Source organism: Gossypium arboreum, chromosome 12 (genome assembly GCF_025698485.1).
Source record: "Gossypium arboreum isolate Shixiya-1 chromosome 12, ASM2569848v2, whole genome shotgun sequence".
Classification (NCBI taxonomy): Eukaryota; Viridiplantae; Streptophyta; class Magnoliopsida; order Malvales; family Malvaceae; genus Gossypium; species Gossypium arboreum.
In genome coordinates, this window is record NC_069081.1 from 81,608,886 (window position 1) to 81,621,314 (window position 12,429).

The 12,429-nt window shown below is 30.0% G+C and overlaps 1 protein-coding gene across 1 annotated transcript; it reads left to right on the top strand.

Annotated features, from left to right (window-relative positions):
- Positions 1-1,760: 1,760 nt before the first annotated feature.
- LOC108478761 (L-ascorbate oxidase-like) lies at positions 1,761-4,725 on the top strand. The gene is made up of 5 exons (XM_017781224.2): positions 1,761-2,480; positions 2,566-2,658; positions 2,743-2,955; positions 3,036-3,224; positions 3,609-4,725. The coding sequence occupies exons 1-5, from the start codon at positions 2,217-2,219 to the stop codon at positions 4,557-4,559; spliced, it is 1,710 nt and encodes a 569-aa protein (XP_017636713.1). The 5' UTR covers positions 1,761-2,216; the 3' UTR covers positions 4,560-4,725.
- Positions 4,726-12,429: the final 7,704 nt, after the last annotated feature.

A 12,429-nucleotide genomic window follows, 5' to 3' on the forward strand; every position in this document is an offset into this window, starting at 1 on the left:
AAAAAAATAAGAGAGGAATGGCTTAAACCTAAAACCTCTAAAGAGTGCACTAACTACTTAACCATCAAGCCTAATTCATTTCTTAATTAATTATTTCAATTAACCTCCTATATTTTGGGGCGTGACAATTTCAGTGCTTTTTGCCTTGTTTCAGTCAATATTGGTGAGCATCGGCTTGTACTAGCTGGTACAAGAACTTAATATTTTAAACCAACTTTTAAATTTTTTATCTTACCCATTTTAATTTTATAAAATTATATTTAAATTAATAGTTATTAAATTAAATTATTCAACCTAATTAACAATTTTAAAACTTATATTTACATATAAATATATTTATATGAATGTAATTTATGTATATTTGCATGTATATAATATATAATATATTTTATCACAATAATATATAATTTATTTAGAAACTAAAAATTAGACTACTAATATATATGTGAAAATATTTAATGTATACATAATTTTTTAAAAATCTAAAATTAGGCTACAAATATATGTATGTGTGTGAAAAATATTTAAAAATTAATAAATACGAAATGGTACACTAAAATACAGAGACATACCAGTATTAAGACAAAATGATATGTCCATTGGTGCAGTAATGACTACCTTAATTATAACCCTATGAGTTTGGTTGACAATCCGTAACATTTTTTTCTAAATATTATAACCTAGTTTACATTCTCGTGCGATGCATGAATAAATTATGCATATTAACTTTATATTATTTTTATTTATTGGTTTCGTATGACAACATTAATGAATTTCCTCAATAAAATAAAAAAGGTAATGTAATTCAAAATATTTTTAAAATTATATAACTAATTTAAAATTAGTTATATTAATTTTTAATATTAAAATAATAATATTAAAATAGTGCAAATATTTTAATGGTTTGAATATTAATTTTAATTTATTATAATTTAAATAATATTTATTAATATTTTCTAGGTTATTTATTTTATATATTGTTAAATTAATTTTTTGCCATTAAAATTATTAAATTTTATTTTTAATATTATATTTAATTTTCTCTAATTTAAACAATGAATGTAAGTTATTGCAGAATAAAATTATAATCTATGTGAAAATCAGTGTAATCTTTGATTACCTTGAGCTTAATATTTTATTTTAATAAATATTCTAATCTTTGATTTTCTTTGACTAAATCTTTCTATTTCATTATGAAAATTTATGTTTATGGTAACTTATAATAAAAAAATTAATGAAACATATTAATTATAATTATCATACTAATGCGCCAAATGGAAACATATAAACTGTGCCATATAGGTTTTTGCTTCTTTTTTTTTTTTTATAATCTCATATTACTATAGTGTATATATATTTATATATGTTGAATACTATGTATTTTGTTTAGTTTCTTTCATATATATATTTTACCAATTTAAATATTTCCATAATTTACTTTACATGTTTATATCTATTATGTAGTTAAATTAAATTTACTTTTGTTAAAAACTTATAAAATATATTATTTAATAAAAATTTAGAAATTATTTTTATATTTAATAAAAATATTGTATTAAATAAAAAATTAGACTAATCAATACTCAATGTTATACACATTACTTAAGGAAGACCCTTTCCCTTTTAAGATTTAACCATCATCATCTCGGAGGAATTGAACAGAAAATGCAGAGATGCTTCCTTCATTTTGACCACACCAAAAAATCTGACAACTGAGTCAAATCTGTTTTATTATACAAGTCATCCAATTATACGCGGCTTTCATATAATTATCGCAAGTAGATATATGATATATTATAAAGATCAAGAAAAGAAAAGAAAAAGACCCATTAATAGAAAGGGCAAAGTCATTGAGGCTAATTCAAAAAAAGAAGTCATTTAGGCAACTTCTGCCTTGTTTTATTTTCTTTTATCACACTTCACATGATTTTTTTTAAAGCTTAGAAAATGTTTAGTTTTTAAAAAGTCCACTGTCCAATTCATTTTTTTTCTGGGCAGAGTTTCTATGAAGTTTTCGTCCGGGATAGATACAGAAGACATTGACTTGGTCAATCTTCAATAGCATGCATTCGTTATAAAAAAAAAAAAAAAAAAGGGCACAAGTACCCATCGCTCTAAGGCAGCAATTTAAGCTCGATTTGAGAAAGCAACAACCACCCAAGTTTCCCCTCACTCACTCAATCCAATTCCTAGTATTTTGTTGGGGTTGTTGCGACATGGTTCCGGTCATGTTTCTGCTTTTAATACAACTTATAGCTTTGTTAAATGGTTATGGTGTTGAGGCAAGAATCCGCCGATATAAATGGGAAGTAAAGAACGAATTCAAGTCCCCTGATTGCTATAGGAAAATGGTAATAACCATCAATGGCCGAACTCCAGGTCCTACAATCAGGGCTCAACAAAACGATACAATCATTGTTGAAGTTACAAACAGTTTATTTACAGAGAATATTGCAATTCACTGGCATGGGATCCGACAGGTTTTTCTTTTTTACTTTTTAATCTTTCAGCTCAACACTTGTGAAATTAAGTTGTGTTTTTATTTATTTATTTATTGTTTGACAGATTGGAACACCCTGGTTTGATGGGAGCGAAGGAATAACTCAGTGTCCAATTTTGCCTGGAACCACTTTCAAATACCAGTTTGTGGTCGACAGAGTAAGTTCGGGGAAATTTCAGAAGCTTATAGTCTAGAATCATAGACTGAGAGTTTGAAAACTTTTGTGTTTGAATTGAATGCAGCCGGGGACATACGTGTATCATGCACATTATGGAATGCAAAGAGATTCTGGGTTATATGGATCAATCATTGTGGGACTACCTGATGGGGAATCCGAACCTTTTGCATATGATTATGATAGGAACATCATCCTCAATGATTGGTACCATAACAGCACTACTGAACAAGCTGTTGGCTTGTCTAAAGTTCCTTTCCAATGGATTGGAGAGCCTCAGGTGAATATATCATTACCTGTTTTTCAAGTCAACAAGTGTTTTGGTGATGATTGTTTTATGTAAGTTTGAAAAATTTTCAGTCTCTTTTGATCCATGGGAGAGGAAGGTTCAACTGTTCTAGTTTAAGTGTTCCAAGTTCAGATCCTGGCCTTTGCAATACCACAAACCCAGACTGCTCCCCTTTTAGATTAATAGTGGTCCCTGGAAAAACATATCGATTGCGAGTTTCCAGTTTGACCTCTTTGTCAGCTCTCAGCTTCCAGATTGAGGTAATGCTCGTCTTTCTTTACAATACAATCGATTCTTTTATTTTTATTTTTATTTTAATTTTGATGTTATAAAGCATATGAGACAGCTATAATAGCATTAGATTATACTTGAATTTTTAAAATTTCTAAATTAAAAAACTATAATATTTTGATAATATTATTAGTCAGTAAGATTGAGGTTGTATTTCAAATAAAATTTATAAATTTAATTCCTTTTATTAAATATATTTTTCATTCAATAAATTAAACATGATTAATGTATTTTTATATTAAATTTAAAATTTTATTAAAGTAATATTTTAATTAAAATTTATTAATTTTACTAAAATTTAAGGAACACAAATTGTGAAAAACTGCAAATTAAGTAATGGTTTATATATGCAGGGCCATAATTTGACAGTAGTTGAAGCGGATGGGCATTATGTTGAGCCATTTGTTGTGCAAAACTTGTTCATATACTCGGGGGAAACCTACTCGGTTCTAGTAAAAGCCGATCAAGATCCCACCACAAATTATTGGATCACATCAAATATTGTAAGTCGACCAGCGCCCAACACTCCTCCAGGTCAGGGAGTTTTGGTTTACTATCCAAATCATCCAAGGAGATCTCCTCCGACAATCCCTCCGGCAGCCCCCGTCTGGAACGACAGCCGCCCTCGGATGGCACAGAGTCAAGCCATTAAAGCTCGCCGTGGTTACATCCACATTCCTCCTGCAGTCTCCGACAGGGTCATAGTTTTCCTCAACACACAAAACGAGATAAACGGAAGAAGACGATGGTCGGTTAACAATGTGTCGTTCACGCATCCCCACACGCCTTACTTGATTGCACTCAAGCACAATTTAACCCAAGCTTTCGATCAAAACCCACCTCCCGATGGCTACGATTTCCTCAACTATGATATCTACGAAAGGCACCCAAATGCAAACACTACTTCAAGTAATGGAATTTACAGGCTGAATTTCAACTCCACTATGGATATTATACTTCAGAATGCAAACACCATGAATCCGAAAAACAGTGAGACGCATCCATGGCATTTGCATGGCCATGATTTCTGGGTTTTAGGGTACGGAGAAGGGAAGTTCGATATGTTCAATGATCCCAACAAGTACAATTTGGTGAATCCGATTATGAAGAACACGGTGCCGGTACATCCTTTTGGATGGACGGCTCTGAGGTTTAAAGCAGATAACCCTGGGGCCTGGTCATTCCATTGCCATATAGAATCCCATTTCTTCATGGGAATGGGTGTGGTTTTCGCTGAAGGGATTGAGAAGGTGGGGAAGTTACCGTCTTCTATCATGGGGTGTGGTCAAACTCAAGGTCTTTAAATCATTCAATTTCAAAAGCTATGGTTTGACAATTATGTTTCAATACGAAAGGATGATATTATTCATTTACAGTAGCTTAATGCAAATTTAGTGATTTTATCTTAAATAGGATTTTCATCTTAATTTAAAATTTTTATAATAAAAATCATTAAATTTAATATGAAAATATTATTTTAACATTAAATTATTAAAAAATAAAAATAACATAATATTATTGTTTCATACCATCCTTTTCCTCTTCCTCGTTATTCTTTTCTTTTACACATGTGAATACTAAAATTTATTCTTAATTTGTTTCTAATAACTTTTTCTCATGTTTGTTGATTGTCTAAAAGAATTATTATATGTTATTCGAGTTCTATAATTGTAATTCGGTTGTCACTTCTAACTTTAAAAATTAAAAGAATAATATAGTTTTAGGCTTGCTTTTGTAATTGTGTTTTTTTATCTATATTCATTTTAATTTTTAATTTAAAAATATAAAAATTTGATGATATGACATTTTTATTATTTGACAATTAAAAAATTTATATAAATTTTCAGTTGATGATGTGTACAATCTTTGAGTATCACATGCAATATTTTAATAATCAAACTAGTGATTGGATTGCTCAGATAGTTGGTTCTTAATTTAATTGATTTGATCGGCTCAACTTCTAGATTAACATTAATTAAAAAATCATGATTTTTTTAAAAAATTATTAAATCGTTTCAAGTAATGATTTTGAGTAGTTTTTGATTCAAGAGGTCAACCCCTTTGTGTAAACTAGTATACCGGTTAGTTCTCAGTCTAATCATTCCAACTGATCAATCTAGTCATATTCTAAGAATATTGGTCACATCATCAAATATTGACGGAATTCAAGTTTAATAACTAAAATGGATCTAATTATCAAGTGCAAGTAACAAAAGTGAACAAAAAAAATGTAGGTGCCAAAGTGGATTGAGTTACCAAATTTAAGGCCAAAAATTATATTATCCCAAAAAACCTGACATGTCATCTCATGTTATCTATATTATTATTTAAAGTTTTAGTTGAGTTATGATCACATTCAATCAAGTCCTAAATTAATTGTGAAAGTATCAAAACCTAATATCTATATAAAGCTTTGACTACTTAATTGTGAAATTTTAAAAAATTAGATAATATTTTTATAAAGTAACAAATATAACTTTGAGAATATTTTTATTTTTATATACAATTTAAAAATACATACACATAAAATTTAAACCAAAAACTTAAAATCTTCTATCCCTCAATTTTATCATTTTAACCCACTTACATTTAATTTCATATAAATTTATTACATATTTCTTCACCGATGGTTTTTTTTTTCGGAGGGAGGATAATTGCAGTAGACCGATTCAATGCATCAAATTTAAATTTTAATTGAAAAAGGTTATCACTTTAATTTAATAAAGTCAAACAACACCTACAAATTACGAAACGTGTTCGATAAAAGTGGATTAAGTCGAGATTTCTCTTATAACTTCAACTTCATCCAATCAACTCTTCAATTTTCTTTTTCTTTTTTCTTTTTTTTTTTTAAAAAAAAAAACCTCGTTTTGTAGCTTCTTGCATACTAATGCTAATGGTAGCGAGTTTTTTAAAGTAAAATGTCCAACCAAGTGGACCGAAGTCCAGGCACTACATTAAGGGGAGGCACTAGTAAATTGTTTCTTAGTCCTTCTAAAACATTTGAATTTTTAAGTTAATATTATGATTAAATTGTACTTCAATTTTTTTAAGATGGTAAATTTTTGTTATAACTCTTTTTAAAAAAAATGAAATAATATATTAATACAGTAATAATCTTGATTCCCTAAAGTATATTTCTCTCTTCGTCCCTGTCAAAGACTAAAACATGTTGCACCCGTCCCTCTCTATGATTTCAAAAGGCAAGCTTCTGATATTTTTAGTTTTAATTTGTTCAATATTTTCATGTATTATTTTATTATAAAATAAAATTTAAGTTTATAAGTTTAAAAATCTTAAGAAAAAAAATCAACCAAGTTTCTTGACTTAATTTGCATTAATTGAATTGTTATAGGTAATTTAATAAATCAATTAAGTTCATTAATAAAACTATCAATGAACCAAAGTGACCACTAAATTTCGCTAATGGAGTTGACAAAATTCCTCTCACAGCGTCCACTGAGATTGATGCTGATGTATAGCATACAGCCATATCAATAAATATTAAAAATTATAAAAAATTTGAAAATTACATAACATTATAAAAATTATAAAATAATTATAACTATTTTAAATATCTTAAGAATTATAAAGAATTACAGAGAATTCTTCAAAATACTAAAAATCTAAAATTCTAAAACAAACTATTTTTTTAATTTACAAAATTCTAAAAATTATATTAAGGTTTCAGTGAATATAAATTATTGTTTTTCCTAAAACAACTTGCATATTTTAAAAGAATATTTCTGTCAAATTCCACAACTAAGTATTAGTCACTACTAACCTTGCATGCACTTGTTAATTAATTCACTCCACGCATAATGATTTCTTATCATAAAATCACTTGTTTTACAAGTTTCACTAACACAGGAATATTATTCAATTTAGTCCCTCAAGCTAGTATATCATGCACACATGAACTTGTTTACATTTCCAACTTTCCTTTCACTTAACATATCACTCTCACTTTAATTCTTATAAATTATAAATATTGTTTCTCATGGGTTCCTTCACACTAATAATATTATTTTATCATATGCTTCACTTCAATCCTTTGAAAAATAAATAGATGTCACTTCCTTTGTTTCACTTTTCTCTTTTTCTCACTTTTGTTACTTCTTTTCCTTTGTTCACAATTCTTTTACTTCTTTTCCTTTGTTCACAATTCTTTCATCACTCTATTTCTTTCTCTTTTCACTTTGATTTCTTCACTTTTTTAATTTTCTCTCACCTCCATCCATGAACTCTAACAAGAAAACTAAGCTTTTTATGTTGTTAGGCACTTGATTTCACATGAAAATTTACTTAAAAATCAAAGGTCTTGGGTATTGACTTGTAATTTGAATTAAGAAGGATCAAATTGAAAGAAAACCAAAATTTCCTTTCTTCTCTTCTTGTGGGATTTGTATATGAATGGGAAATATGAAGAATTTTCTTCATTTGTTTTAATAATTGTCTTAATAAAATAATAAAAATATCTTAAGATAATAATTTCAATCCAATGGTTAAAATTTCTTCTAACTTTCCATCAAAATTCAAGGCTCAAAGCCAAAATTTCTTGAATTAAAAAATATTATTAACATAATTATCTTTAATCAATGCCTATATTAATTCCCACATTATCAATCAAAATCAATAGCTCAAATTTAATACACATGTACAAAGGCATTTTTGGTGTTTTTTGCTAAAAATTATATCATTTGAAAGATGTCCATTTTGCCCTTAATAATCTTTAACATTTGCTTTTGAGTCATTTTCACTTTTGGTAAAATTATAACTTTAGTCCTTCAACTTTTCTACTTTTCAATTTAACCTTTAACTTTTGAACTTTTATGATTTGAACCCTTCACTTTTTACAACTTTACAATTTAGTTCATGCTCCAGATTAATATCTCATGACATATCACTTATTCAAATTCCTTCGACATCTATCAACCTTCTCTACCATCACTAATATACTTTATTTCATTTAACCTAGAAATCCACTATGCATGTTCTCAATTTAGTACCACTTATGTAGCATAGTGGTTTTAGGGGTGTTACAACTACTATAAGGGATGGTAAAGAAGGAAATCATAGTGTATTTACTAAGTTCTTTGAGCTTAACACATTAGTGGTTTAAAATGTGTAGGTAGAAGATCCATTTCGAGAATATAAAGATCGTTTCCTGAAGAATCATATTTACGCAAGAGGTTTGAAGGGCATAGACAATTTAGTTTTGTAATAATTGAATTAGAGGAGTTCGAAATGGCATGCACATAGACTAAGTGTATTATATGTCAAATTTGTAAGCTTTATAATGTGTATAAGTTAAGATAAATTGTGTTGCTTATTTGATTATGTTTTCAAAGATGAAATACTGCTTAAATCAGTTTTGATGTTGTTTTAAAATGATTTGGAACTTAGTGGTCTAATTTGTTAATGTTTGGGGATGATTTGAAGTGCTTATGAATGGCTTTCGGTGTGCATATGTTGAAATATGCAAATATATATATGAAAAGAAAGTGTGGTGTGTACTATAACTGTACAGGTGAAATTGTAAATATATGTGTTACAATGAAATACCGAAAGTATTTCAAGTATCAAACCCAAAGGTGATTGTGCGAAATATAGCAAAGAACATAAGTAACATGCGAGAGAGCCTATCGAATTATTAAAGCAACAACTTTATATGACAATCCAAAATAAGTGATTTTCTAAAATGTCCTAGAAAGCAATTAAGCATTAAAACTCTTAATTAAAGGAAAATAATAAAGGCAACAATGGTGACCAGTTAACCTTCATGTTAGCAATGAATTTATGTCTAAGGGACCCAATTGATAATTTCCTCACTCAAAAAATTTATCCCCTCGATCTCAATTTTATCAAATAATGAACTTAATCCAATTACCCTCTTAATCTCACTCAATTAAGCTAAACTAAATGAATTATTACACGATAGATTCTCCTTTCAATCTCACTTATCTAAATTTCCACCTAAAGTTATCAATTTTAAGTTTTACAGTTTATTCAATTTACTCGAAATTATTCAATTAAACATTTAGACATAAGTTCACATGCTAACAATCTAATTAACCAATCACTCAATGAATTTAAAACATACGTATAGCACAATTAAACGAATAAAACAATTTCATACATTTAAAACTAATTAAAGTGATGAAATTGAAAAGGTTAATAAATGCTTAGTAATATGTAGGAAATTCTTGATTCCAAAGGTAGAAATGCTTCAATCCAAAGAAATTCCTTGAAAACCTAATATTGATTTCACCAATTGAAAATGAAAAGTATATGAAATTGAAAAGTTTAAGAGTACTAATCTAGAAATTACAAACCAATCCCTGTACTATTTAACCTAGAAAATTCCAATAGATATTCTAAAAGTTCAAACTTAAAACAATATTCTAACACTAATTCACCACCCTAATAGGTGAGTTTAGATTGGTATTTATAGGCTTAGAAATAATAATCCTTCAATTACAACTTTTGTCCCTAACATTAAATCTAAGCACGATAAGTTTAACAAAAATTTATTCATATTTCCCTCTTCAATCTTGGCTACTTTGACTATTACAAACTCAATGTTGTGACATTGGGAAGGTGTGGTTGTGACACAGCTACTCAAAGGACCCTAGGCCGTGACACCACAGGTTCGATGTCGAGACCCTGCAAGTCAATGGTGTGACAGCCCAAAATTGACCCTAGTCGGGAAGTGGTTTCGGGACCGCTAAACCGAGTCACCGAAATGTTTGAACGTAATATTTATTGTCTAGAATATGTAATTATGAATGTGTGAAAATTTCAAGCTTCGATTTAGCCGATAGCATGTGAATTCAGTTAGTAGGACTTGTGTGACACTTTTGAAAAGTGATAGGCTAATCTATAAGGACCTAATAGTGCATGTAGTCAAAGGGAGGACTTGCATGTCAAATTTCCCCCTAATAGTTAGTGGCCGGCCATGACAAGAGATTATGGGTAAAACATGTCATAAAACATGTTGGGACAATGGTGTATGTAAAAAAAAATAAAATAGTGAGCATGGGAATTTAATAATGAAAGGAACAAAAAAAAAAAAGAGAAAAAATGGTCTCATGCATGCCCATTGCCGTGAGTGTGGAGAAAGAAAGAAGAAATTTTGTTCATCATTTTCATTTCCGGCTGAAAATTCTAAGGAAGAAGGAAGGAATTCTTGTTTCATGTTGGTTTGGAAGAGGTTTAGGAGGAGGTTTGGCCATACTTGTACCTAGATTAAGGTAAGTTTGATGTCTTGCCATGAGATTCATGTATATTTTAGTTGCTAGCTTGATGTTCTTGTTAGCCCATGGTTCAAATCTTTGTTATGTCATGGGAATGAAATTCGCCAAAGTGAATATGGTGTTAATGCCATTGCATGCTAAATATCAAGCTTGAAAATGATTCATGTGATGGTGGATTGAGGATTCTTAGATTTTCTTTTAGCATTTTGAATGAGATACTAAGTTCTTTGTTTAACCATGACCAAATTGAAACGGTATGGTGTTGTGGTATTCGACCATGTTATATCCATAAGTATGATTCATGCATGTTGCATGGTAAGTAAGATTTAAGCTTTGGATATGTGTGTATATTTGGATATAAGCCACTTGAGAATTCGCCATTGCACCTACATGAATATATGTTTGCACATGATGAATTGGTATGACATGTATACTATTTTAAGGTGTCTATTTGCTTGTGATGTTGTTTGGTTATGAAATAAATGAGAGATGTGTATAGAGCTACAATATGTAATGCGTTAATTAGGAAAATGTATGCTGTTTTTTTGTGTAGTATTAAGTGTGAAATTGGCCTCCACATAGACATGCATATTCGGCCAAAGGAAGTAGATTGGTGTGCATGTATTCGGTTAGAGGCAACCATATTGAAGCCTTATCTTGGCTTAGATTGTTGACCAAATGGGTAATAAGTGAGGATGGTTGCGAATATACAAACATACATATGCATGTGTAATTGAATTATGAATGTTTAGCAAGAGGGTTAAACTAGTTGATTTATTGATTAAGCTCAAGGAGTTAAAGAAGGAGAATCAAGCAAGGGAAAGACGAAGGTCATCGAGTAGCCGACTTGGACTGTTTTACCCAACACAAAGTAAGTCATTAAGCGTATATTTGGTGTCGATTTAAATGATCAATATATATATGCAAATGTGTTTAAATGAGTTGGTGTGTAAATGGAAATGTATGTATATGGAATGATGCCATTGTTGAATGTATAAAGGCAGCAAAATACATAAGGTATTGGTCTCGGCACTAAGTGTGCGGGTATATATGGACACGGTGACAAGAATGGCACTAAGTGTGCGGGTTTAAAATTGTACAGCACTAAGTGTGCGAGTTTGATTATATAGCACTAAGTGTGCGAGTTGAATACATATAGCACTAAGTGTGCGGATCCACTATATGCTCTTGCATTACAATTGGCACTGAGTGTGCGACATTATCGAGCTAATCCCGGACAGCGGATCGGGTAAGTACCTCGAGCTCATGACGAATAGAAAATATGTTCATGCTCGGGGTTGAATTTGGTAAGCCTTAAATCTATGTGATGATTGAAATTGTATGATTGTGGTGGAAATGAGTTAGTGTGTGAAAATGCCTCAAATATCTTGTTGTGTAGAATATGAAATGTGGATGTATGACTTGGTATGAGATTGGACCGAAAGGTCCGAGGAATTATGGTATAGATTCGATATGGATGAGTACCTAGCCTCGTTTATTGTTTCATGTTGTAGTAACTTTATCAGTGGATTGATGAATGCTTATGACTTACTGAGTTGTAAACTCACTCGGTGTTTTTCTTGTCACCCATTTTAGGTCTCTCGGACTCGTATTGTTTGCGTGATCGGGACCGTCGTTGAAGTCATCACACCGCTGAAATCTTGTGGTATTGTTTTTGTTGTTGAAGAACATTTGGCATGTATAGGCTATTATATTTTGTCGAATTGTGGGTTGTAAATTTTAAGCCATGTGAAAATGGCCTATGTGGTCATCGAGTGGGATGCTAGAACCTATAGCCACGAGTCTTAGAAACTCAAATTTTGATAAGGTGGCCATAATTTGTGTCATGTATGATGGATGATTAAGGCCAAGGAAAAATTCATGAAATTGGCATAGTCTACTGCATTAACTGTTGCGG